The 24,701-nt window shown below is 38.1% G+C and overlaps 5 protein-coding genes across 7 annotated transcripts; 3 read left to right on the top strand and 2 right to left on the bottom strand.

Moving 5' to 3' along the window:
• The first annotated feature begins 522 nt into the window (after nucleotides 1-522).
• On the top strand, nucleotides 523-5,963 carry mrps22 (mitochondrial ribosomal protein S22). Its single transcript, XM_022234418.2, has 8 exons — nucleotides 523-695; nucleotides 2,097-2,242; nucleotides 2,567-2,731; nucleotides 3,217-3,360; nucleotides 3,514-3,597; nucleotides 3,935-4,080; nucleotides 4,510-4,618; nucleotides 4,821-5,963. The coding sequence occupies exons 1-8, from the start codon at nucleotides 551-553 to the stop codon at nucleotides 4,944-4,946; spliced, it is 1,065 nt and encodes a 354-aa protein (XP_022090110.2). The 5' UTR covers nucleotides 523-550; the 3' UTR covers nucleotides 4,947-5,963.
• A 967-nt stretch (nucleotides 5,964-6,930) lies between these two features.
• Nucleotides 6,931-12,839, bottom strand: elp5 (elongator acetyltransferase complex subunit 5). The gene is made up of 8 exons (XM_022234420.2): nucleotides 12,638-12,839; nucleotides 11,434-11,494; nucleotides 10,847-10,978; nucleotides 10,179-10,372; nucleotides 9,554-9,747; nucleotides 8,922-9,011; nucleotides 8,484-8,584; nucleotides 6,931-8,342 (listed from the first exon to the last, which is right to left on the bottom strand). The coding sequence occupies exons 1-8, from the start codon at nucleotides 12,699-12,701 to the stop codon at nucleotides 8,228-8,230; spliced, it is 951 nt and encodes a 316-aa protein (XP_022090112.2). The 5' UTR covers nucleotides 12,702-12,839; the 3' UTR covers nucleotides 6,931-8,227.
• A 50-nt stretch (nucleotides 12,840-12,889) lies between these two features.
• On the top strand, nucleotides 12,890-14,996 carry LOC110978993 (uncharacterized). Its single transcript, XM_022234421.2, has 2 exons — nucleotides 12,890-13,046; nucleotides 13,502-14,996. Exons 1-2 carry the CDS (start codon nucleotides 12,917-12,919, stop codon nucleotides 14,269-14,271), a joined length of 900 nt encoding a protein of 299 aa, XP_022090113.2. The 5' UTR covers nucleotides 12,890-12,916; the 3' UTR covers nucleotides 14,272-14,996.
• Nucleotides 14,997-15,764: 768 nt separating this feature from the next.
• LOC110978995 (cilia- and flagella-associated protein 107-like) lies at nucleotides 15,765-20,418 on the top strand. The gene is made up of 4 exons (XM_022234425.2): nucleotides 15,765-16,018; nucleotides 16,805-16,915; nucleotides 17,070-17,253; nucleotides 17,954-20,418. Exons 1-4 carry the CDS (start codon nucleotides 15,914-15,916, stop codon nucleotides 18,268-18,270), a joined length of 717 nt encoding a protein of 238 aa, XP_022090117.1. The 5' UTR covers nucleotides 15,765-15,913; the 3' UTR covers nucleotides 18,271-20,418.
• LOC110978994 (mitochondrial coenzyme A diphosphatase NUDT8-like) lies at nucleotides 20,413-24,186 on the bottom strand. Of its 3 annotated transcripts, none has more exons than XM_022234422.2 (4): nucleotides 23,190-24,183; nucleotides 22,611-22,746; nucleotides 22,157-22,237; nucleotides 20,413-21,769 (listed from the first exon to the last, which is right to left on the bottom strand). In XM_022234422.2, exons 1-4 carry the CDS (start codon nucleotides 23,555-23,557, stop codon nucleotides 21,539-21,541), a joined length of 816 nt encoding a protein of 271 aa, XP_022090114.1. In that variant the 5' UTR covers nucleotides 23,558-24,183; the 3' UTR covers nucleotides 20,413-21,538. The 3 variants fall into 3 exon arrangements, with proteins under 3 accessions (XP_022090114.1, XP_022090116.2, XP_022090115.2); XM_022234424.2 differs by having other exon boundaries at nucleotides 23,797-24,180; XM_022234423.2 differs by lacking the exon at nucleotides 22,611-22,746 and having other exon boundaries at nucleotides 23,797-24,186.
• Between the last annotated feature and the right edge of the window lie 515 nt (nucleotides 24,187-24,701).

Here is a 24,701-nt window from a genome sequence, read left to right as displayed (position 1 = left end):
CAGGGCCCAATAACATGCACGCCAACATCCCTGAGATTTCTAAATCACAAATGAAATTCTTGTCTGGTCACTAATCTTTCAATTTCTTTTCAATTTGTTGTGGGTTAACCAATTACTTTTTTAATTATTCCCACAAAACAAAATCACCCGCCGCCCCCCCCAAAAAGTCATCTTTCGGAAGTCTGATTGCAGCTATTCTTCAAGTGGCAACCCTCAACTTTCTGGGGCACTTAGGACCATTTTTTTCAACTGTAGTTTTTAGCCATTCTGCTCTCATATGAAAGCCCAAAGACCCAGGAAGTTGATCCTGGCAAGGATTTACACAATCTCACCATTTTGGGGGGCCAAACAATCTCCTTTTTCAAAAGATATGTGGGGGGGGGGCACTTTTAATGCTAATGAGCTTGCCAGAAACTCTCACTTGAATTTAGTGGTTTGCACCCTGAACTACTACTGCCAGTACTGCACTGGAGTCAACAGATTGACTTGTGAGTGCTCTTTTTGCCTTTTGGCTGTAATAGCGCCCTCTACAATAACTTAACTTTCCAAAATGGCAACCTACATCATGCGATGCCAAAGGAAACTGTCCGAAGAATGTGCTCAATTAATTCGGCAAATAGTCCTGCAGAAACGTGCTGGTGCAGTGAAGAATAAGCAATTTTCGTGTTATTCAAATCTTCAAGGATCCCAAAAAGGTAAGTTTTTGAACTGAATGTCGTCTAGTCTAGGTTAAACTATCACGCTGGCCATGGCGCGTTCTGGGCGCATTGCATCAGTTGCATTGGCCACTTTTGCACTCGAACTCGCCTAGCCCCACTCGTGTGACACGGACTCTCACTCCCGACCCATCCTTAGCCACTCATCCGTATGCGCAATTTCGTGTCGGCGTACTGAACATTTTCGGCGCACCCACTTATCATCGTGGGCGCAATTTCTTTTGCACACGAACATGATTCTTGACCTTTCCGTTTTCTAAAAACTATTTATTGAATGATTTCACTCACGTTATTGAGGTACTTGTATTTTCCAGTCTTTTTGCCTTTATCCATTCAATCTAACAGGCTCACTCTCACAGTCGCCAACTTTAAAATAAGGTCGTTGAACAATACGTCATTTGACCCCTCATCGTCTTGACGGCTCTTCCATGTGAAGACATCTAAACTGCTGCCAAAGTTTTAGAAGAGCCCATTGGTAAATGTAGTATCTTATCGCTCAGTCCGTTTATTACATATGTCACATGTAAAAATGTGAGAAAAAAATGTTGAAAAAATTTCGCATAGTAGGAGGACTTCCATACCCTGGACATTATTCGCAATGCAATGTAGACGTCGTCCAACCTGGACTACATGTACATTTGCACATGCATGCGATATGTACATCATGTACGGCACATGCTGCTGTTGGTCTCTGTGCTAGAACTGCCTACATGATGCAGGGTTTCTAGGGTTAAATCATCACTGTACATGTCATCCCACATGATGTATGTGGGGATAGGAGTGATCACCTTTCACCTCTGCGGTCTGGGTTCGATTCCCAGCTCGGTCCACATGATGTGGATTGGGTTTTCAGTCCCTATTTGATTCTGTGGGTTTTACCCAGAGTATGGCTCAATTGCAGAATACCGCGCCACCCCGCATGATCAACCTCATATCTAGATACTAGTCAAAGTATCACACTCTTAAGGGATTTTCAGTGAAATTTCACCTTGTACCCTCATAACCAGTCATTCTAGTCCAGGGGTCCTTTTTTTAGAGTGGCAGGGTATTCTGCAATTACCCCCAGAATATTCCTCTGGGGTTTTCCTCCCACCTCTAAAACTGTAACTGCTTCTCATTGTCTCCTCTCTACAGATTTCTTCAGACTTGCGAGCTACTATGCCTAGGGCACTTTTGAGGAATCCTTGGTGTCATTACCAGAAATAAATAATAATATTAATAATAAATCGATGTTAGCATACAATGCATGTGCACCTTTCATGTAGAGGAGAAGGGTGTCATGCTATGGCTAGTCTTTTGATATGGTTTACACTTGATGAATTAGGTTACTTCAAATTGTGAAAAAAAATGTTCCTGATTTTTATTGTGTATATCATTCAGATGCTTCAGATCTATTCCGCACTGATGAAGTCCAGGGGATCTTGACCCGCATCACAGGGATGGATCTATCAAAGGTTTTCCGTCATTCTAAACAGAAGCTAGAGCCTCCAACTTACAGACTTATTGGTGATACTAAGCTGAAAGAGGTACATGTAGCATCGATTGGCTTTTGAAAATTAAAACAGACAAATTGACATTGAACTCATGAAATTTAAACATACATGTAATCCTGTGGTACATTGCCCTGCTGTATATTGCCAGTATGCAAGACTATCAATTACCAGTCATGAAAGTAAAAAAAGAAAAACAAACATCAGTAAAAAGTGATTTTGATTCATAATGTATGCTACTGGACTGGTCCAGCCATTAAATATCAGTATCAGTAGCAATAATTCTATCATGTTGCATTGCTTTTGATATTGGAATACACGTCAGATAGGGTTAATTCCTGTTTTGCCCTCATTTTGCAGTTGGAGGAAGAGGCTAAAAATGAAGCAAAGAAGCGACTACAAATGCCTCCTGTCTTGGATGAGAGGGAGGAAATAACAGATATTCTATCAGAGAACCCAGAACTGGAAGGACTAGACTCATCCAAGTTTGTCTTTACAGATATCACTTATGGCATTAAAGACAGGGTGTGTTTAATGTAATGTTTTGCTAAAGTAGTTGGTTTCATTTCATACATATATGTTCAATTTGCAAGTGTGCTACCAAGAGGATGCCAGAGAGAGGCCCTTTTTGGTAGTGTACTGTGGGTTCTATGTGCTAGCTGGGCTGTGTGGGGAACTTAAATTTTTCTCAGTGTTTGTGTGTCTGGGTTGAAAATATGCAAGCTTGTGGATTTTTGAGGCAAGGAATGCCCCCATCAATCAGAAATTTCCTGAAATTCTCTATTGACACTTGCTAAAATGTAAATCGCAGCGAGTCAGTCATGGTTTGTGGAATGTAAATTTGAGAAAAATATTTGCCTCTCTGTGGAAGTCTTTTAGTAGTGAAGTATCATGAATTTTTTGTATTTTATTGCATATGTATGTGCCTCTGTCTTATATACGTGTAATCCTCCATATGCTGAATAACAAAATCTGAAAGCAGATTGCTCACTTCATTTGATTGCTTTTAGGAACGCTTCATTGTAGTGCGAGAGCCAAGTGGTACATTACGCAAAGCAACATGGGAAGAGCGTGATAGAATTACCCAGATTTACTTTCCTCGACCCTATCGCAATCTCGTACCACCACCTTTGTTTGATGATGAGAATTTATCGGTACGTACCTCATGTCAGTCTTAGTTATGTGAAATTTGGTTTGAGTTTAAACAAAAGTCATAAATATACACTCAAGTTAACTAACCAGCAAATCTTCCAAAGTCAAACTTTGTACAAATTACTTCTTGGGGGTCTTTTTTGTATTACATCCAGGTCATGTTTTGTCAGGATCGCCATCAGGATTTGTTAGATGCAACATGTGTTCAGTTTGAGCCAGATGCTGCTGATTTCATCAGGGTAAGGATCTTCTCCCACTGTTTCCTGTCTATAGTCTTCTGTTTAGTGTATTGTTTTTAATTAATTACAAGGACAGGAATTTGGCAAATTATTCCGAATGTACTTATTGGTGTAAAGAATTGTAACATTCTTTTACTATCTTTTTCAATTAAAATAAGGATTTCAAATCTGAACAGAATGCCACCTGCTTAGTCAATGGAGGATTTGCATATCTGCCACCTTGTAGGAAGGATCAAAAGAACTGCCCTGCAAGATGGCTACCACGCAAAACCTCAGTAATGGAGTCAGTAGTGTTTATCATATTTTCACCCTGAGGGGTTTCTACTCTATTTAACAGGTCCATCAGCAAGCCTATGAGCATATAGATGCTAAGGAGAAGTATGATCTTCTAAGATCAACCAGGCACTTTGGTGGTCTGGTCTTTTACCTCACAAGAAACCAACGAATAGATGGCATGTTGAGTGACATGGTCCAGAGAAACTTGTGAGTGTTACTTCAACTATCATTCAGCTTATATGCTATGTAATAGTTGATATGAGGTCCATAAGTCCCTATGGTATTGGAAATTAGCAAACTAGTTCCTAAGGCAAAACTTCCTATTCCTTGTTCAGCTATTAGTTACTACCTGCCTTGAAATCATGTGATATCTGTACAAACTATTCCAAAGAGATGTTACCACTCCGGTGACACCACACTCAAGTATGTGTTCTTTTACTTGAGGCATGCATCCATTTTGGCAAATCACGGCACCCTACGTGCATTAATTGAAGGGGTATTTATTAGGCCCCTACCACCTGCACCCAAGCATAATGCCTCAGCAGCCTTCTCATTATTCTCACCAGGTTCGGATGTGTTTATGTTCCAGCACTTTCATATTGGCTTAATGTTTTATCTTGGTAATGTTACTTCCAGGATTTCAGATGGAGTAGACTTGGTTCGATTGTACCATCTTTTGCATCCTGAGTGCCAATCATCAGCTGAAGTCCGTACCAAGGAACTTGAAGGAATTGATATTATAAAGGTGAAAGATTAATGAGGAAGGGGGGCTTATCAGTGATAAAAGGGGCGTGAAGTAAAGTAATAAGACCTTTTTACCTTTTTTGGTGGGGGAGAGGGAGGGTTGAATATTTTTGAAGAGAGGAAATGAAATAGGTCTCTTGCCTGGTATATTTATTTATAATATTGTATTACATTCTTCCATTTTCCTTTTATTCTGACAAAAGGCATTCATTGCAACTGATGCTAAGCGGAAAGGCAATTTGGAATTGGTACTTCAAGTCTATGAGAATGAACGAGCCTCTTGGAATGCCACGACAGATCATCAAGGAATTGTTGAGACACAGAGATGAGTAATATTTCTCACCTTCACAAGGCCAATTCTCGGCCGCATAAATTGCCTTTGATCCAAAGTTGGGCAAGCATTACTTGGAGTTGTCAATGAGCTGTGTACAGAACACCTAACCAAATCACTGAAAAGATCCCTGTTGAACCTTTAGTTATACTATTTTGTAAAATAAAAATTACAGTTTAAAATTTTAAGCTGAATTTAAATTGAAGATATGAATATTGCTGTGTTCCTCATATCTTGTATGTACTAGGGAACTTCTCTAAAGTACCATCCAATCAATAAATGTGATCAAACTGTTTTTTTTATTCCTTTTTTTCTACACCTACAGTTGTGATGGATATGAGCACTACATAAATATCCACTATTATTATAATTACACCTTTCAAACAACTTCAATAGTAGCATATTAGCAAATACATCTGGCTTGTTCAAAGAGCAAGGTGTGGTATATCTCACACACCCAGTGCTGAAGTTCTGTATTTTTCATGATTGAATGGAATGACAATTTTGGATTTCACGTTCTGTCAGGATGATAATCGGGAACCATGGATGGCTGTCCCCTGATTCAGAGTTGTACCGTCTATTTTGTAAGATTACCTGTTTTCGAGAACTACGTTTTCACAAAAGATTTGTTCAGGAAATGGGAAAGAAGTTTTGAAATTCTGGTAAAGTTTGGTGAAATCTTTGTAAAATTTCCCATCAAAACTACAGGCAAGTAGTATCAACCTCATTTACAGGACATTTTTCCATATTTATTTCATTCTGTAAAGAGTAATACATACATTTATTTCATTCAAGGCATAGTGCAACTCTGCTGAAATGCAATACGACAAATTTTGAACACATAGTACATTGTTTTATTTTCCGATCTTTTGGAGCATTGAGTGAAAAATCTTTTTACTACAGGCAAAAATCATCAAATAGAGAAGGCCTGTCAACCAACTTTGACTATTGACTAAGTCCCATCTGAAGAAGCTCTACAGAAGTTTGTAGGAGATTAATGGATAAAACCATCTAAGCTCGGCCTACTGTTAGTCTTGTCAACCATGTACTCCTTGTACCGTATCTCAATGCCCTATCAACTACAAGAATCAGATAACTTGTGCTTTTGAAGTGGAGTCTTCCAGTGTCTCCCCACACAAAGTTTTCACTTTGAATTCATTCCCCTAGCAAACCTCAGACTGACTCAACTGTTGAGGCATCAGAAGCTCAAGCCCTTAACTTTAATCCCTGATGATCATTATAGTCTTCCAGGCAACATTTGCAAGGCCTCAACCGTCTCCACCCACGAGTCACTTATTGCTTTGCAGTCTTACTCATACTTCCTGCCTTACTCCCTCTAGTTTCAAAAATATTACCAAGGGTACCCTATTGCCATTTCAAATGAAGAATTGGGCTGGAAAATATTCTAAGTTCAAACAACGGAAGGTTTAACATTTAGAAACAAGCACATTTTTTCAAGAAAGAGCCATAGCATAGCAGTTAAGGACACTGACTGCTGTGCGCAAGGACCAGGGTTCAAACCCAGGTTTGCATGCAGTTTTGCTAAAAACTTAATTGAAAAAAAAAATTCCTTTTCTGGGGACCCAAGCTTTTGGACTGGGGTCCCCTTGGCCTGGCAGCCAGCAAGCTGAACCACCAGGCCACAGGCCTCTTGTAAGATTTGTACTCGCAACTTATATTTAAAGGTTAGATTGCGCAGTAAAAAAAAATTGACCCTTGCCCCATTCAAAGCGTACTCGCTGAATAGGCATGTTCATAGAGACATGCTCATTTCATGTTTACGAGTGCTCATAATCTCAAAGCAAGAAGTATATTTTACAAGTTAATGACTATAGTAATGATGAATTCTTGTTCAATTTTCCCACATCGTAAGCTACCAGTATCTTCCAAGTAACAGCCCATTACTTCACTGGCCACTTGTCATGCTTGTGCTATTGGCAAAATCTTTTGATTCAAAACATTCACACTGACTATATCCAAAATACATGCACCTCACACTGCAGTGCCTTTTATTTTGACATTGTCACTAATTCTGTCAAGCTAAAATACACTCACATGAATGAAAGTTTCCGTCCTTGTTTTGCTGCAAACTTTATATGAAAAATAAATAAGTGATATGAAGTTTTGCATATTTTACAAATGGAATGACACTCCTCCAATGTGTAAGTATGATTCACCATTTTACCTGTTGGACCCCCCTCTTAAAAAATGGGTGTTCTTCATTACACAGGCAGACCTAGTAAATCTGACGACTATTAGAATACAACTAGACAGTACTTCACAGGTGGATGAGAAATACACAGACATTACACTTTCATAACTAATAAGATTGCAGCTAGTTTGTTTACTAATGAAAAGTCACACTTAATGTACTCAAATTCAATTACCAAAATGTCAGTTTTTAAGCCCGAATCTCACTCCAATTTATCACGATGACAGAACAACTTACACTATTTACAACAATGCCTTTGGTAAATGAGACTGAAGTTCCGAAAAACTTTGGAAAAAGGAAAATTATTTTCATAAAGCAAAAATGTGATTTGATGCACAACATAGTAACCATAAATTGTAACATGTTTGGCAAGACAGACTGCATTACGCAAAGCTAGTTTTCTTTTTTTTTCTCCAGCGTGGTACAAATTTCTGCAGCTTTGAATTTCCATTTAAAAATATCTTATTAATTTAAGAATTGTTCCATACTAAGAGTTTCTTTGTTTTCAACTCTCCCTGTGAAAAATAAAAGTGGAGGACTGTGTTTTTCAAATATTATATACATGTACTTCAGAAACAGAAAATTGTAATTTCAACCTGTTTTTTTTTAAAATATCCCCCTTCCTCCCATTTTAACTATGATTTGGGGTCTAACAATACTAGCTGACTGACTGAGGGTCAAAATAGGAAAGTGGAGGCCTACAGCTACGCATTGTATTTCACAATGATACCTACATTGGCACCAACGGTCATCTCAGTTCCAGCTAACAAAATTCAGTAAACTTTTATCCCCACTCAAGTCTTCACGTCCAAAGATAACATCTCTGTCTCTACAATGTCTTGATTTAACAATTGAACTCGAGCATTCCACATACAATATAGGCGATTCACAACAGCACACCTCCAAGAGCTTGCAACATGTTGGCCGATCACAATACACGAAATCCATCAACCCTTTCCAAAAACGCATTAGGTCGATTAATTTGGCATATTGTGATTGGCCAACGTGTTACAAACTCTTAGAGGCACACTATTGTAAAAAGCCTGTATTACCCAAGTAGTTTCTCATCAAATATCCAAGTCATCATCAGGATCTTCGTCGTCAAAATCATCAGCCTCATCCGGCTCATAGAATATCTTTCCTGACTGCTCAGAGCTTCCTATTTTAACTGGATGTCCATGTCTGAAATAAAGAACAGACAGAAGCTTGGTAAAATAAAATTATTCAGGTATTCCTGGATGTATCCGTTTTTAAGCAATCATCCATAATTGCATTTGCTCAATTAACTTCACTTTTCTTCCAAGATCAGACAAATGATCTCACCTTTGCTGGACTTTTGTGTACGGTAAGACCACATTATCTTTGGCTTTCCTTTCAGAGTCTTTCAAAGTCAGATTAAATGTCAGATTAGCTGTGGGATCCGGCTATTACAATAGAACAACATAAAATCACAGCTGTCAACAGGCTTAAGTTCTTTTTGATTAACAGAAAAATACCCTTATGCCTGCAGCACAACTCAATCATCAAAGAACATTTAACACAAAAAAGCCATATAACAGGTATGAGTGGCGCACACACGACAAAAGCTGACAACAGCTAGCAAAAGGCTGAACTCTAAAAGGTTCCAATAACTTAGTACCGAGCAGGTGTTCAGAAAAGCTCAAATCCAGAGTAAAATCTAAATAAGCTGAAAACTAAACTCTCATTCTCCTCATATCAAAAATAAACAATTGAAAAAAACTGAAGCGGTTATCTACGTACCTGGGGTTCAATCTCGACCTGGATATTTGCCATGGTTTTGTCTGGAAAGACAAATAATCTGTAATCGTGGTCGACACTCAAACCTTCTCTCTGCAGAATAAAAAGTGACAAATATTATCAAGTATATAAAATGATCAAAACAATCAATGATGAATGGTTGATTAACAGAGATTTGATAACCAAAAAATATTTGCAACACTTTTTTATTTATATTTGATCATCCAAAAGCTCATTTAGTGCCAATTACAGGATGATAATGAGTGAAGAAAACATCAAAGAAGTGTTCAGGTTTAGAGGTGGGAGAAAAACCCAGGATAAATGATCCAAGGAAAACCTATGGACTCCGGTAGGGACTGAAAACCTTGTCTACATGTGAACTGAGCCGGATTTGCACCCAGGCCCACAGAGATGGGAGGCTCAGAAAGAAACACTACACCAACCTGACCCCCATTTATCTTTCCAATATGCCGTATCTTGACCAACTATTCAAAGCAAAAAGGGGTAGAGTGAATACTATTTTTTGGAAGTACATATGTACTTCCTTATGTATGACCTACTTGTATCATTGAATTACCAGTAATGAACCCAAGACCAATTCCAATCATAACAAATCACATTTTTTCACAACCTACCATGCGTATAACCTTGCCTGACTTCCTACGATGAACTAAATCACACATTGCCATAGGTTCCTGTTGTATTGGTGCTATAGATTTATAAGGTTCCAGGTACAATACTGTGGTTGCACTGTGACAGACAGCACTTGTTGTGGCAACATCGTGCACATCTTGATGAAGTAGACATACCACCTCTGAAATGTCTGGACCTGAAAAGGCAAAAAACAAAACCTACTTTTGAGACTGCAGTGTATGTTCAATTATAAAAATTTGATTCAGAAAAATTTACAAATACCTCAAAAGTCTACACCATTATTTCAAGTTAGTGTCAACCTCGAAATTCAATGTCACACACAATAATATTGGAGCAGCTTTACAAAGAACAGATTACATTTGTCAAACGCATTTAACCGTCTGATAAAAGAAAATGTTCCATATCTACCTCTGGATTCAGTTAATACACTGAGGAAGTGATAAGGAGAAATAACTCTGCATTCTTATGTTATGAATGATTACATTGCCATGGGTCAGATTGGTATATAAAGACAAAAGCACAAAGCCTCCAGAGCAGTTGTGACAAAGATAACAATATATTTTGACTTTTCAGGGTCTTATCAGTGAGCCATTCCACACATCCTACCTTCCCAATCTGTTGACTGGATGAGCTGATGTAAACCCTTGCAGACAAATGTCACAGACTTATTGATAATAACTGGAGATAATGAATCAATAACGACTGCTACTGATTGGATTCCCTTGGTCATGTGATTCTCAATGTGAGACTTAAATTCAGTCAGAGCACTGAAGTGGATAACGTTGTGATCTTCTGAAAGACTGAAAACAAACCAAAAAAGTTATATACCCTGAATGGCAAATATCAACAGAAGTTATCGAATTAGTTCCCTTTAAAAGCTTACTATCACATAGCAAAACATCATTTACCATAAGTCATACAACAAATACCTCCACTTCACACTTCTGGTCACTTTACATGTATAACCATCTCAACAATCAGTCTTGTTAAACAATTAAATTGGAGAAAAATTGACACTGAATATCAAATATTACTATCATATGAAAAGGTAGAGGGTTTGCGGATACACCATGTAACCGGTTCTTTTCAGAACCACACATATTCAAAAGAGATATTTTCCACATGGTGTATCCGCAAACCCTCTACCTTATCGTATGCCACCATGCAAACCATCGAGAGCTAAATTACCATCATATGGTTGGATTGTCTGTTTAAGCAATCATGACATTTATCACATTTGGCAAAATGATTGTTTGAGTGCTAACTCATTGTACCTGATACCATTCCATTCCAAGGGGTCTGACCAGCCATCATGACATACAACCTTTGACCTCACTGCAGGGTCAAAGCCAGACAAGAACACAGTGGGCGAGCAATCAAACAGAAATACATGGACCTGATCAACCCTGTGGTGGTAAATAATTTAAATACAAAAATAGCAATTTATTATAAAGGTAAGTATACATTTAATTAAACTACAAGAATAAAAAAAGTGACAATGAAAAAGTAAAAAGAGCTCCAAAAGACAAACAGCAATGCCAAAAAGTCCATATACACAATGTACATTACAATCCCATTTTCCCCAACTCTTGTAAATTTGCGCACGGTGTGCATAATATACATGCATGACATGTAACCATGGACCTGTTAAATGTCAGGCACAAATATCATGACATGAACAAGTCAATGGAAAGTAAAATTGAGTGATTTCTCTGAAATCCACTTATTACATCCATGCCCTGTTAAGCTTTGTAAAATGTCTTCAGAGGCAGAATCAGCAAACATGTGAATAGTTGAAGAATATGTGCCTTCATGTATGTATTAACATGATGAAAGTAACAGCACGAGAAAGAACATCTACCGGTCTGACACTTGATTTGTAAAGCATCGGAGTAGAGGCCTTCCGCTGATATCAACAGAATCTGCAAAATAGAAATAATAGATTTAGCATAAATCACAGAATCTACCTTGGCAAAGGCCCAATGCTACTATCGAACAGTACTGGTATGGTAGTACCATGGAAACATTTGTGGAGGTAAGATTAAATTAAATAACGTTACGTTAGCAGTGCAGAGACCATGGAGGAATAAAACACAGAGACCGACTTCAAGTTCACCCTTGGTCCCATCATGCCCATACAATAGTGTAACAAAATTAGTTTTATTTTAGTTGTGTGTTACAGATTTTATTTTAAATTGTTATATTTTTGATGTTCATGTATATGTGTAGTTTGCTTTCCATATCAGTTGATCTGGATTTAAATGTAGGACTATACCACTATGTTTAGTCCCACTAAATGGAACAGTCCAACATGCCACACCTTTCATTGTGAAGTTAATTAGCCTACTGGGGACTTCTACCTTGGTTCCATGATCTCCTATTGTACAAAGATTCCTGGGACTTGGCATGCCACACTCTTACTGTTGGCATTCATTGGGCTATCTATAAAACTGGAGTGTAAAAATTCTCACTAGGGACTTCTTTGACTGGGACGGTCACGGGAACATCCACAACTGGGATGTTCCTGTATCTTTTCTGTAAGTTTTTGTGTTTATTTCTTTAACAAAAACTTGGGATACTCCGCTCCAGCCATTCCTTATATCTGGACTGCTATGCTCTTGTGCATGTGGCCAGGGTATTTTTCTTCTGTTACAGGCCCATTTCTGGGGGGAGGGCGTCGCCCGCTTTGGGTTTGAGGTAGTTTGTGTTCGCATGTGTGTGATTTAAAATGGCCAACATGTGCAGGAGCATATTTAATGTCACTGCACCCTGCAGGGAGCAACTACTTGTAGTTAAGTTAATTTGTTATCTCTATAGCCATATTCCTGTGTGATTAATTACTTGATTTTGTTTACTTTTTTTAGAAAATAAATAACCCGCTGAAAGATTTCTGCGGATTGGCAAGTTGGCCAAGTATCATACATTTCAGTTATTTTCTTTGATCCCACGTTTGTTATCGGGGTCCTTCTTGGATTCCGTTACAATACTTGGGCCTACCTACAACAGGCTACCCGTACCTGGCTACAGTCATGTATGTAGGCAGGTAGGCCTGTGCCCCTATATACCTTGAATTACGATCAAAGAGCTGCTTTCACTTCCATGGACAATTTGGTGCAAAAGTGACGCCATTATCAGACACGACTGACACCTGATGGTTGGGAAACTTCAATTTTACAACTAAGAAAATGAATAACACTATGCGGTTCTCCACACCGTCGACCATGTGTTCCTTTATGCCATCGCCACTGCCAGCTCCGAAGTCGAGTGTGGTATACACGGTAAGCCTTTGACCCGCGCAAATTGTACGCATGATCAGTAGCCTTGTCAACAAGAATAGCTTCAAAATGGCCGACGCCGGACCCGTTGACTGCGAGTGGAAACAGCGGCCGAAATCCCATTTTAAAACGAAAATCCCCCATATTGAAGTTGTAGCAGATGCTTTATTTTCAAGAAACGTCGTGAAAGAACGTCTAGGTAACATTTAAAAAGGAAAATATATTATGCAACTTCAGAAATAATGCGTAACCGGAGTCATATGGGCCTTTTCGCTCTGCTTAGCCTTAGGCCTAGGCCCCTATGTCGTGTTCTTGTTATGGCATGCCAGCTGGACTCGCCCATTAGTAGTATTAGGCCTACTTCCTTGTCAAAAGTGGCCTTTGCCAAATGTATGTGTTAGTGGGAAGTAATTTGTATCCATGTTATTGTGTACCGGCAAGCAGTAAGCTTGTCGTAAACATTCTTGAAAGTTGAATTTTTATTTTTTTTCTTTGTTTTGTTTTTGTTTTTTGTTTCAGCAATCCATCCTTTTTAACCTCTCAAAGAACTCACTATGTTAACCGCCAAAATGTTACATTTCACCTTTTTTTCCGGCTTGCATTTGTAAATGCATGGTACTGAAAGCTGAGATATACATTTTATGGTGTTTACAGGTTCAAATCAAGCTATGCAAAAAAACACAAAAAAGAGTGCTTCAGCTAGTAGACATCTGCCAAGCCCACCTGTAGCCTCAAAGAGGTCTTCTGAACAGACTAGGAATGTCTGCCGAACTGAATCAAGAGATCAACAACAGGCTCTTGCTGTTTCATCTTCCACAACCATGAGACCAGGATCTACCCTCTCCATCTATTCACCTCTACCTGGCATTGGACAGTCAGGACATGAAACAGAAATAACAGCAGGTATTCTGGACTTGGGATTAAATGAAAGAGATTTTGCAAGAAATAGTCCATTTTCAGATTCAGGAGTAACACATCCTACTAGATCTCCTGAAAGTGACAGACATACATGTACTTCTGGTGAGGCAGTGTTGCCTGATGCACAAATGAAGCGTTCATTATCGCAGTCCTCTGGAATGGCTAACACAAACAAGATATCACGAAGAGAGATGAGAAGCCAACAATTTGCTAGAAGAAGACAATCACAGAAATCACTTGCTGATGAACCTTGTGAAGGAGAAGACAGATGCTTAATTGCTGTTAAATTACCAGAGGGGGAAAGATTACAGAGGTACTTTCGTCCAAGTGATTCTATCGCTGATATTGTCTCGTATGCTGAGCATACAACAAGGCGTGTTTTTTCTGACTGTAACGTCTTCACAAGTGATGTCCCCAAAAGAATGGTCAGCAATTTATCTTCAACAATAAGTAAAGTTGGTTTGGGACACAGGACGTTGCTATACCTGGAAGAAAAAGATGAGTGAAAAATACAGCCAGCTTTTTTCTCTATTTTTCATGCTAAAAATAATATGACTGACCACCTACAAGTTTTATAATGCCTTGGAAATGCTCGCTTGTAATGGCCATAAGTTTCACAATTACAAAATGCATTGCGTTTGGTGTTGTGGTACCTAATTAGAAGCATTTTAAGTCCCTCTACTGTACAGCTATGAAGACAGAAACATAAAAAAAATTTATCCTAAAAGGTATGCGCTTTTGTTTGGAGTCCTTGATCAGTTCCTTAAACATTTTCATCATTTCCAGATTTACTGTAAAATGAAAGTTGAGGTTTCTCCAGTAGAATTCCATGTCAGACTTCTTGGTATTCAGTAACGTTTCCTTTTAATTCATTGAGAATATATGCACATTGTCACAAAAGTGTAACTCCTTTATTATCAGTGCCCCTTCCAGTTTCGAAATCCTGCATGTAACTAGGGTGACAAAAGAACTTTTATGACTTGACATGAATTAAATAAAAGTCAGTGCATCATCACTGGACAAAAGTCACCAAAACAAAAATGGTGCTTTCTTCATTCAATTGAAATTAATTTGATGAATTTGCTTGCTTTGCTATTTCCTGTGCCTTTCTCAGTTTAAATTCTTCTCTTGCCAAATAAAATCTCGGAGAAGTGCAGAGGATGTGGACTTTAAGTTTTCACGATTAAAATGAAACCAAATTGTGTTGGAAAATAAATATATACATGTATTACCTTTGTGTAATCTGTGTTCCTGCTTATTTTAATTACTTTTTTTCACAGTGCAATTTGAAAACTGCTTATCAAATTTATATAAATTTAGTTTCATTTTTTCGGCATAAAATTGATCATTTGCCTACCCACTTTAAAAAGCAAGTGTGAAGAAATGTAAAACTTTGCAAAATTATTTCATTACTTTTGAAAGTTATCTCTGAATTTGAAGAGGATTTGTTTTGAAAAGAGATTTCCTACACAGATTTTTAGCCTACAAACGCGTTCACAGCTCCTTATCAACTATTGCCCCAGTAAATGATACTTTTTATTTCTTCGAACAATTTGACACCGGAGACACAACAAACAACAGCTAAGTGTGCCAGATTAATTACCGTGAACTAATTAGCGCCCTCTGGCTGCGGGTAGTTAAATGTCGGGCGGTACACCTGTTGCAAGGTTAACACAGTTTTAGACCTAAAGTAACGAACTCGCATAAATGTGTATAAATACTATCCATATAAAATAGGCCCCATCTGTTTTCAACATTAGAATAGATGACAAGGGCCACAAGATTATGCCGGTCAAGGGAAAATATTTTACCATTTTTATGAAGATTTTTCAACAGAATTCAAAATTATAAAGAAATCGGAATGTCATTTTTCTAGTCTAGTCTGAACCGGATCTGCTTTTTACAGCAATGTTTGCGAACGATTGCGAAGTCCATGGTTCATTGCGTATCCCTAGCCTACGTCATAACAGTGAGCGACCTCGTTGCTAGGGCCAACCCTCGGCACGCGCCACGCGACGAAACTATCAACACGATCAACAACTTGACACGTCCTAACTCAAGAACGTTGTCGAAGCAACTTAGTTTACGCTCTCCCTGTGTTTCCTTCGAACATTTTGCTAATCTTGATAGCTCCTCTAAGTGTAAGAAATGGCACAGGCAGACCCAATGAAATGGAATCTTCCAGGATGGCGAATTGAGCAAAAATATTCTCCCGGGGTTTTGATTGGGAATTGGTCCGAGGATAGGTATAAGGTGAGTACACGCGGTACTGTGTGGGCCTACATCCATGAACATGTAGGCCTATGCACAACTTAATTTAAACAGTAGGCTAACTGGCGAGTCGTGGTCCCATCGCGGTAGTCAACTTCAAGTCTAAGACAAGAGCGACTAGAGTAAGGGATGTTGAATCAGGTCCAGCTGAACCTACTAACTATAGGGCCTAGTATAGGCCTACAACATTTCCGCAGCAGGGCCTAGGCCTACTATGGGTTAACCCCACTATTGGAGTGTGGCACGGACTCTCACTCCCGATCCAGTGAGAGTCCGTGCCACACTAGTGGGGCTAACTATGGGTAGGTATGTGTGGCAATCACTTATGAAAATAAATAAACCTAGTGTGGGCTGTGGAAACAAATGAACTGAACTGTTGCAGTAACACTGATAACACAGTAATAGTTAATGTCATGACTAACTGTACTGCTTGCATATTTAATCTAGGCTGACCATTTTGCACTTAACCCTAAATTTTATATGAATTTTTGTGTCTTTGTAATGGTGTTTGACTCAGTTCTGACTTTTTAAAGAAACTTTAAAAATCAACATCAGCTTTGCCCCACAAGTTTGTAAAATTCTGTTCATTGCCATAAATAGACCCCCTGTGTATGACGTCACAGTAGGGGGTGTTTCTTTCTTCCTTTAGAATAGGTCTGTGCATTTATTGTAATTAATTACAATAAAGAATAGCCTCTGACTCCGCCTTACTACAAGGGTTCTATTAGTTACCAACACCAGTTTTTTGTGACTTGTTTTTCATTGCAGTTCCAAAGGGCACCTTTAAAGTCTGGATCAACACATAGAACTGACTTTGTGAAGTATCCCCAGTACAAGCCAGATGTTATGACACGAAGAAATGCAATGATGAAAAATGATGTAGGTATATTACTTATCACATGCAATCTTAATTTACTTGCCCACTCTTAATCCGGCTCTTCCTTTCTTGAGATTTTATTCCAAGCTTTCCAAACATTTCATAATTTCATTTCCCAGGCATAGTCTATGCTTATTTTCTGTTTTCCATTTTCAGGGTCTAGACAACAAACACCTATTTGCCCATCATAATAATGACTTCTCCAGCAATCTCATCTCATGGTATGATGAGCAGTTTAACAAACGAGAGAGATCAGGTAGAGATGTATTACCAGAGCAGCGATATTGGGACTCAAACAAACTTGCCTGGGAACCTGAGAAGTCTGATCATCCAATCAGAGGTGGGTGGTGTTAGGTGTGATTGCCAATCTGTCAGATCGCTCAATTTTTGCACTTTCAATCGTATTGCTCAATTTCCTGATAATCCCAACATCAGCCAATAGGCATTTCTTTCTATTAATTTATGGTTGTGGAAGATTTTTCTACAAAGGAAGTAACTTGAGTCTGAGGTAGCACAACAGTGCTCATACTGAATTGTTCACACAATTCATACTATAGCTGACTATTCAAATTTCTATCAAATCTATCAGTTTTGATGGAAATGTTCCAGTGAGATTGATTCTTGTATTACCAACAATGTGGACATAATACCATTCAAAAGGTATGATAGTCACGTAGTTGTATCAATGCAGAGGTGTCTGTCCTTGCCATACCTAGTGGCCATGTTTCAGTTTAGATGAAATATAACAGGGTAAAGTCTTACGTTGATAGATAAGAGGTAGTGGAATTTCCATAGGGTTTAATTTTAATAATAAAAATATCTTAATGGCATCTGCTTAAATCACTTTCATGAAACTGCACAAAAGTTGACTAGGACCTCAGTTTAAGCTATTCTGCTGCCCTCTGGAAATCACGCACTGGACGAATATCTCCAGTTTTTAACCTTGCTGCTGCTAAAGAAATGAAACACTGAACATATAGAAATTGAATTGAGTTCTTTCATTAATTACATGTACTGTGCTTAACCTTTTTCTGATGTAGATGGTCCAGTCACAAACTTTGGCCTCAAAGAAAAGTTGACTGAAAAGTGGAAGGTTGAACAAGCTCTTGCTGGACTTGGAGAATACCATACAACCTACGGCCAGTCCTATGTCACTCTGCCTTCTAGTGCACTCATCAGGAACCACTATGCACCACCAAGGGCTCTCTCCACACGACTTCATCCTGTGAATCTCATCAATAAGGATCTGAACCTGCGAAGCATTAATGTTATACAGACGCCACAAGAGTTACAGTTACCAACGAGGACAGAACCTGCTACTAGGAGTCAACAAGGACCCACTCAAGTCTCGGTGTAAGGCTACAAAATATAAATATTATTTATCAACCATGTAAGTTATTTCATGGGGAAGGATTATATCCAAATAATTCCTTGGCTGTAGAATCGCTGAATCCATGAGGGGTACATTGTGAGATAAGGGAACAAATTGCATTGTTTTCTATTTGTTGGGAGGGAATGGTTTAAAGCCTTAAATTTGGAAAATATTGTTAAATACGTTTTTTTTCATAATGGAAGGGAAGATTTGCTGGCATTGCTTGTTTTGAGTCGAGTATGAAGATTCACTGAAATGTTTGAATCAGTATTACTCATTTTTGACTGATTACTTTTTTTAAGTTGCATTATGCATTCACTGACTTTTGTCCATCATGAAGTGATGTGTGTGGTACAAAATGTGCTGCTCTCATTGCAGTAAACCTCCATATGATAGCCTCCATGCATTGAGTGACTGATTTCACATCATACAACAGTAATTCTGGACAGGCTTTTTAACCTGTTCACTAACTGAAATCACATGGAGTATGGCCCCCCATGTCCGCATGCATTATCAGCACAGTGTACATGTACAACTGCCACATGTAGTACAGCCCACCCAAGGCTTGTGCATGTATTGCATAAGCTGGGCCCACAGGTGGCCCAGGTGGACTCCCTGACCGTGCTACTTTACGGAGGGAGGAAAGGAAAGATAACGTCCAACCTGGGCTAGGGCAACAGGTACTGCCTGGGTATGCATTGTGTTCAGATGCAAATTTTTGTAAACTCAGTGTAAGCAAGATCTGGAATGCACACTGTTCCTTCCATGTAGCTGGAACAATGGGAATTGTGTCAAATGAATTCAGCACATTTTACTTTAAGTAGATAATCCAGTCTTTAATTTCTTCCTGGTGAAAACTATGTGGCCTTAATGTCATTCTTATTACTCCAAATATTCAAATATAATCTTATCAACCAAATATTAGCGGTTTTATGTAAGGGACTGATGATTTGAAAGTTCCTAGTGTAGTCATGGAAACTAATCAATGCTATTTCAACATTTTAACCGGTATAAAAGTATATTAAGCATGGTATTGTTTTAGGGAGAAAAAAGTACACGTACATTGTGATAAATGAACGGGAATTTCCAACCGTGATTTCAAAACTTCCATGTTCTCTTTCATAAGGATGAGAATATTTTACAGTTGATGTAACTTTTCAATGGATTTTAGGATTATTGAAAAAATATTGGTTTTTACCGACACTGGGTCTGTGGAAAAAATTCACAAAAATCATGTTTTTAAATTTTGATGAAATACGAACTATCAGCATTATTGAGGCTTACATTTATTTTTTGAAAAGTCATAAAATATTTTGGCTGGAATTAATTCTGTATCTTCAGTTGAAGAACAGATTTTTAACTTCAGCCTTGTAGTAGCTGAACCTATTTCAAAAATGTATTTTATTGCTTTTTGAATTGTATGACAGTAATAAATTAATATTGTGTTCAAGACACAGAAAAGTCAGACAGTTATTGGAGGCTCTGTACTTTACTTGGGTAAGTTATAATAAAGCTCAATTAAATTATCCTGTTGAATAAATTGAACAAGCATAGACTATTAGATTCAATCACAGGGAGGTCATGTCCAACTGGCTTCAGTCTGATGGCCTTATAGTACCGTGAATTACTGTTGCATATGACAGGGTCAGGGTCTACTTCAAGGCTAGCTCAGCTAGTTGACCTGCAGGCTGAAAAATGACGTTAAACTTTCTTGGTTTTCCTCATATTTGATCACAGATTAATTGTTGGAAACCTTCATGAATGTCAAGACTTTTATTGCGATCATATACAATGACATTTTCTCATATGAATGAACGATTTTTCATAAAACTGTTTCTCACTCTCAGTATCAAGAAATGCAGCTCCAAAATGAGTATGTGTAATTTGATTGTAGAGTTTCCCAACTGCATTTTGTTTGTTAAACTTCTTTTTGGACTGTTCAAATGGTGATGTGCTTTCAATGCTATTATTGCCAATTCTACAGTGTATGCATTTGTGTGGCTTTACCTGCTAGTGCAAAATTAACAGCACAGGCCTTGCAGTATTCTTCTACAGCACTCGCATCAGCAAATGTAAATTTTGTAAATACACAAACTTGTAAATAAATACAGCTTGGAAGAAAGAAAATTTAAAGCACTGTCTGCATGAAGCAAGAGGACTTTATTTCTCTATCAGGATTTGTGTCTGTTGTGCTTTTGACAGTTGTACATGTAAACTGTACTACATATATACATATGTGCGTGTTGACTCCAAGAACTATTTCTACTATGGGACCTTGACTTTCTCCAGACTAATTTCTTGGAAACATTACATGCACATACATGTAAAAACACCTATCCCATCTATGAAAGTTATAAAAGTTCCGCAAAGTGTTTTGTTACGTTAGCTCACAACTAGGCCATGCATGACCACTTTCTTCAGGGCCAACTCGGTGTAGACAAAATGTCTACAGCATCAATAGAATCCTAAAAAGGTTAATAGTCTAGTGCAATGTCTATGAAAAGGTTTCTTGCTCCAGTTAGTTTGAACTTTGCAGGTGTACATGACTGGTCCATTTACAGACCTGTACATGTACTTCGTGCCCTGTTCTATTAAGTACAAACATGTATGAATTGTAAAACCCTCTGCGGAGAAAACTGGCACCAAACACACCGTCTGTAAATCTCCAAGCAGATTCAAAGAATGAATGCAAGTCACGTAACCAGCTTTACACTGTAGTGAAATATATATTTCCCTGGAGCGAAATCCTTTTAACTGATTTCTTTCCCAAGGAATCAAAAAGATAAATTCAGGCTGAAATAAGCTGAAAGCAAAGCAATGAAAGTTATAAATATCAATCTCCCAAAACTATGCATACAAGTGTGTAAATGGCAAGTTCTAAGTCTGCCTCGACCCAAAGGAAATTAAATCCAAAAATTTAAATTAATTCCATAAAAATACTTGACATTCAGGCTATTAATACAATATCTTGATACAATTTAAATATAAGGACACTTTAATTCACCTACATTTTATTTTAAGTTTGTTAAAATATATAAAGAAATTGCATGTAGCAGGATTTGCTACAGGTTTTATCTAAGCTCCAGTCCATTCTTTGTTCATCTTTGATCATGTCACCATCTAAAATCAGTCAATGTGAATTAATTTAACAGGCAGGATTTGTGCCTGTTAGGAAATCTGTTAATTCCTGTATTGCCATGTGATGCTTCATCATGTCACTACACTTCCAAAACAGCACCTTCTTAACACCTTCTTAGAAAAATAGCGATTTGTAGTGATCTGGGGCAAGTACCCCCAGTGTCAAATCAGTCAACACAGCAGTCAAGCCCCATATATGATAGCCAGCTCCACGGAAGACCGGTAAGACATATGGTCCAATCTCTTTAGTGGAAGCAGAAGTAGACTTGGAAGGATCAAAGCGGGTGTAGCCATGATTTTGAGGATCACAGAGATGAGAGATGGGTAATGTGAACACCAACTCCACCTGCATGTAGGCCCCCCCCAAAAAAAGGAATCAGGCAAAATGACAAGTAAAACAAGAATGTGGTGTTGCTCGATGAAAACCAATGAATCACAGGAATATTTGCTTTTTTTTACCCTTGATTTGATTCAGAAATAAAGTGAATTTTGTTTTATTTTACATTGTTAAATATCTGGTAATAAATTGCCAATTTTTGCAAAAAATGAAGACCCTCATCAATTCTTCATTCATATCTGTCCTACATATATACTTTAAGGGTGTATTTTTTCTAATAGAATGGTCCGGCAGTTTGTTATATTTCATTCCCTCTAAATTTAACACAAATGCAGATTAGAATACTCTGAAAAACAAACAGATGGAAAATTAAATGTTTTTATGGACCCCTCATACCTCCTTTTTATCATACTGAAGTTCTGTCAAGTCAATGTCACCAATATAAGCAACAATCGCTGTAACTGATGTCTTTCCAGACTGCACAAAAGACAAAGTTAAAGGGTAATCTTACAAATGAACCTTGAACCTGAAAAATTGGACAGACTTTAGCAGGCCAACACTGTAGTGCACTTTCATAATACATCCGAGTGGAAAATTTTGCACAATTTTAAAAATTGGATTCACAAGTTAGAAATGGCAGGCAAACCTGCCGACACTTTAGGGAAATCAAACATTCTGAGTATAAAGGAGGTGTTTCCATGTAAAAGTTTACAACTTTTAATGATCTTACCAACAGGCACCACACTGCACTTCAATTTTTTCTGCATAATAATGAAATGGTCTTCTAACATCTTTCAATTACAAAATGCTTGATTGCTTTTACTTAGGCCCTTAAACTTAGGATACCTACACGATCAGGAACTGACGGAACCAACTGTCCCCATATTTCTACTGATTCTGCACAAATTCCAAGTTCTTCTTTCAATTCTCTGAACATTGTTTGTGTGGCATCTACATCATTATCATCCTTGATTCCACCGGGAAAGCTTCAAGGGAAAATGCAAGAAAAATCTGTATCAGCAAAAAGTTCTTTGAATCATGAGCAACTGATGTTTTTTCATCAGTGACCCTAGATCATTCCTTGACAGAGTGAAAAGGACTTACTCAACCTCAGTGTAATAAATGGTACACACTGTATGCATTTTCTGGAAGCAGTTTGCAAATAAACACCTGCAAACTGCTAACTGAAGGGACCAGAAAAGAAGAATGCAGTATCACAATGAAGAAATGGATAATATAGATTTCTATTAAAAAGCCTGATGCCTTCAATAAATTCTCCAAGGGGTTATCAACTGTCTTCAATTTCAAAAGTTTCACAAGAAAATTTTCTAATCTTCAAAATCACCATTTAGGATCATTTCCTGAACTGCCCACAACCGCTGTTCGTGAAATTCCTTCATTTCATTCCCTATAAACTCATTTGATTTACCTGACTTCACCTTTGTGCCTGCTTACAAACTGCGACCGCAGAGTGTATAAGATTGAAGGAATCTCGTTGACTTTGCACAGTGGCACACAAACTCCTGCATATCGTGTTGGAATCCTCTTGAATAAAATTCTAGTTGTTGAAGGCTTCATGGTTGAAATTCGCTTCATTACTCTGACCTTATTTTCCTCAGAAAGTACCATTAAATCCAGACTGGATGCAACACCTTTATCAGATTTAAGAGATCTGATTTTGGAAACGTCTCTGGTCTGGCTTCCATTTTTTGCCCAAAGACACATTGTTGAATAGGTTTTTGAAATCTCCTTCCAACACGGGGAGAGTTGTAGAGGAAATTTCACAAATAGAGACATTGCTGAATTCGGGCCAACAGCTGAGTCCACCTGATCAAAGGATTTAGGGTTGCGCTACAGTTGAGGTGGCCTGATTGAAATTTGTGCCTCCCTGGCGTTGGATGTTGAGAGAAATTTTGTGACGTGTTGGCGCAGGTCTTCGTACTTACTCCATGCTAAAGTCAAAATTTTTTGTTCCTTTCTTGTGGCTGAAAAATAACCGCGGGACTACACTTCTTCCTTCGAAACCAAATACTTACCAATCCATTGAATCTATTCGCACCGTGACAAAGACGTCTGGCAAACCTGTAATGTACAGCATGCACACACATGGTGTATGTACTACTGCAAAATGTCATTTCTAGGTCATGGCCAACCGTAGACGATACATTCAAGTTCATTTACATAAAGTAAAAACTGGGTCATAGCTGTTGGTGGCATACAGTGATCACCGGTGCTAAATGGTTCTTGAGAAGTTGAGGGGAGACCAGTTTTCATGCCACGTAAGAGCTTCCCCCATTGAAATATAGGACCTTATTTCCCTAGCCCTCTGAAAAAAATCCTCTACATCCACGATTAAAGCCTTTATTCAAGTTGGATTTCACCAGCATTCTTTGTAAAATAAATTCGCGTAGTGCAGGGGAGGGTCGTGCATAATAACAACCGGATTGCAGAGGGCGCTATATTAGCCCTACATTAGCTTTGAAGTAGTACCGACTGCCAAAAGTTTCCAAAATGATTTTATACAACCTCATGACTGAGATAAATCTTCAGGATTTACTTTCACAGATCGTTCAAACATCATCCCTCAAGACTAAATGCAGTATCACAGTGTTATGATGTTACAATGTTAAATAGTCTGTGTTCAACTATCGTTCAAGCGGACGGATAAATCACAAAAGTGCTCCGTCCTCCTAGTGCAACGCTTTTGAAGATATTAACAATGCCGTACTTGTGTTGTGTTTACAAGTTATCTTTGGAACAGATTGTGATATTTGTTAGTGTAACTCCTCCAATTTGCAAAAGTTGTAATCTCTCTCATATTTAAAGCAGTCGCATAGTTTGCTCCTTTTGAAATTATCATAATTCGGAATTAATTTTGTCATTTGAATCCACTAATAGGCCCAATCAGGTGACAAAAAGAGCATTTTTCTTTAAGCTTAAT

Source organism: Acanthaster planci, linkage group LG16, assembly GCF_054643075.1.
Source record: "Acanthaster planci isolate LZ-2023a linkage group LG16, COTS_SCS, whole genome shotgun sequence".
NCBI classification, from domain to species: domain Eukaryota; kingdom Metazoa; phylum Echinodermata; class Asteroidea; order Valvatida; family Acanthasteridae; genus Acanthaster; species Acanthaster planci.
This window is presented reverse-complemented; position numbering and strand designations above follow the sequence as displayed.

Excerpts from the sequence above, each read along its gene's own strand:
- mrps22 (XM_022234418.2), top strand. The coding sequence starts at position 551 with ATGGCAACCTACATCATGCGATGCCAAAGGAAACTGTCCGAAGAATGT. Across the intron at positions 2,243-2,566 it reads GTGATACTAAGCTGAAAGAG|TTGGAGGAAGAGGCTAAAAA; the intron begins GTACATGTAGCA and ends CTCATTTTGCAG. Across the intron at positions 4,619-4,820 it reads AAGGAATTGATATTATAAAG|GCATTCATTGCAACTGATGC; the intron begins GTGAAAGATTAA and ends TTCTGACAAAAG.
- elp5 (XM_022234420.2), bottom strand. The coding sequence starts at position 12,701 with ATGGCGTCACTTTTGCACCAAATTGTCCATGGAAGTGAAAGCAGCTCT. Across the intron at positions 10,373-10,846 it reads TTGGAATGGAATGGTATCAG|TCTTTCAGAAGATCACAACG; the intron begins GTACAATGAGTT and ends GTTTGTTTTCAG. Across the intron at positions 9,012-9,553 it reads CAGGCAAGGTTATACGCATG|AGAGAAGGTTTGAGTGTCGA; the intron begins GTAGGTTGTGAA and ends TTTATTCTGCAG.
- LOC110978993 (XM_022234421.2), top strand. The coding sequence starts at position 12,917 with ATGGCCGACGCCGGACCCGTTGACTGCGAGTGGAAACAGCGGCCGAAA. Across the intron at positions 13,047-13,501 it reads CGTCGTGAAAGAACGTCTAG|GTTCAAATCAAGCTATGCAA; the intron begins GTAACATTTAAA and ends TGGTGTTTACAG.
- LOC110978995 (XM_022234425.2), top strand. The coding sequence starts at position 15,914 with ATGGCACAGGCAGACCCAATGAAATGGAATCTTCCAGGATGGCGAATT. Across the intron at positions 16,019-16,804 it reads GGTCCGAGGATAGGTATAAG|TTCCAAAGGGCACCTTTAAA; the intron begins GTGAGTACACGC and ends TTTTCATTGCAG. Across the intron at positions 16,916-17,069 it reads ATGCAATGATGAAAAATGAT|GGTCTAGACAACAAACACCT; the intron begins GTAGGTATATTA and ends TTCCATTTTCAG.
- LOC110978994 (XM_022234422.2), bottom strand. The coding sequence starts at position 23,557 with ATGTCTCTATTTGTGAAATTTCCTCTACAACTCTCCCCGTGTTGGAAG. Across the intron at positions 22,747-23,189 it reads AGGCACAAAGGTGAAGTCAG|CTTTCCCGGTGGAATCAAGG; the intron begins GTAAATCAAATG and ends TTTCCCTTGAAG. Across the intron at positions 22,238-22,610 it reads TTCCGTCAGTTCCTGATCGT|TCTGGAAAGACATCAGTTAC; the intron begins GTAGGTATCCTA and ends TCTTTTGTGCAG.